General features: G+C 40.4%; 1 protein-coding gene across 1 annotated transcript in view; it reads left to right on the top strand.

Moving 5' to 3' along the window:
- Positions 1–615: 615 nt before the first annotated feature.
- Positions 616–987, top strand: part of LOC108624965 (RCC1 and BTB domain-containing protein 1-like) — a 3225-nt gene continuing 2853 nt past the window's right edge. The window contains exons 1-2 of the mRNA XM_018024615.1: positions 616–703; positions 779–978. Of these exons, the coding sequence (XP_017880104.1) occupies positions 616–703; positions 779–978 (288 nt within the window). The remainder of the gene's footprint in view (positions 704–778; positions 979–987) is intronic.

Below are 987 nucleotides of genomic sequence, written 5' to 3'. Positions count from 1 at the left end.
CTTTAGGCACCGTCCTTTAAGTCCATGCTTTAAGTCCATGTCCATGAGCACTCTCAGTTTCTCTCTTTTGTTATTTTATTGGGGAACTCCCGAGGATCCTAGTAGATTCGGGAACCCCCTTGCACTCTTGCAGTTGTTCCTATAAGCGGAAGAAGCGGAATCCGTTACATACAAGCTTTTCGTTCTGTTCTGTTACGGATTTGAATGATCCAGCGTACATATTTGTGATTTGCGTGCCGAAACCGGTCCCGATTCGTGTTACGGTGTTCTCATAATATTTGGGAAATACTCGTTCGTGTCTCATCCTGGATTAAAAACGGCTGGGCGAGAATTATCGTACAACGGAGACCAGTTTTTATGAGACGGATTAGTAGTAAACCGGTGATATTAGTAAAGTGGGGCAACGCCCGTGTTGAAGTGCAGCTGGAAAAAAGGGTTTAAGAGATATTGGCGAGGACAAACACTCTTCTGTAAAGATAAATAAAGAATATCATAAATCATAATTTCGTATTTACTGTTCTTCGATCAGTTGTGACCGCTGTCTTGTGACTGTGATTGGAACTAGAGAGGAAATTACGTTATTCGCTCGGCAGCTCGGAAGCGTATACAGGAAAAATGATACCGTGCGATTTGAGGAAGTGGTCAGTTTTTGGTTCCTTGGAATTAAACTTCATCTCAAAGATTCATATGGCTATCGTGTTTGGTAATATCTAACTCATATTTGATATCTTTTTCTTTAATAATGTGTATGGGAAAGTTAACTTCGTTAATTAAACAGGTTCCGACTGTGGAGAAGCTTTAGTTGCAACAAAGGATAAAATGGTGTATGGAATAAGAAACGTCTACAGTCATCTTTCTTGTGAGAGTATTGATCAGAGCACTGTTTCTCCCCAGGAAGTTGATGCATTGTGTGGAAAGGACATAAAAACTTTTGCTAAAGGCCAAAAATTTATTTTGGCTCTGACTGAGGAGGGAGAGGTACTTGAA

Source organism: Ceratina calcarata, unplaced genomic scaffold, assembly GCF_001652005.2.
Source record: "Ceratina calcarata isolate Rehan_Ccalc_2016 unplaced genomic scaffold, ASM165200v1 scaffold3360, whole genome shotgun sequence".
NCBI lineage: Eukaryota > Metazoa > Arthropoda > Insecta > Hymenoptera > Apidae > Ceratina > Ceratina calcarata.
The sequence above is the reverse complement of the archived record's forward strand: the minus strand, read 5'-3'. Positions and strand labels throughout refer to the sequence as shown.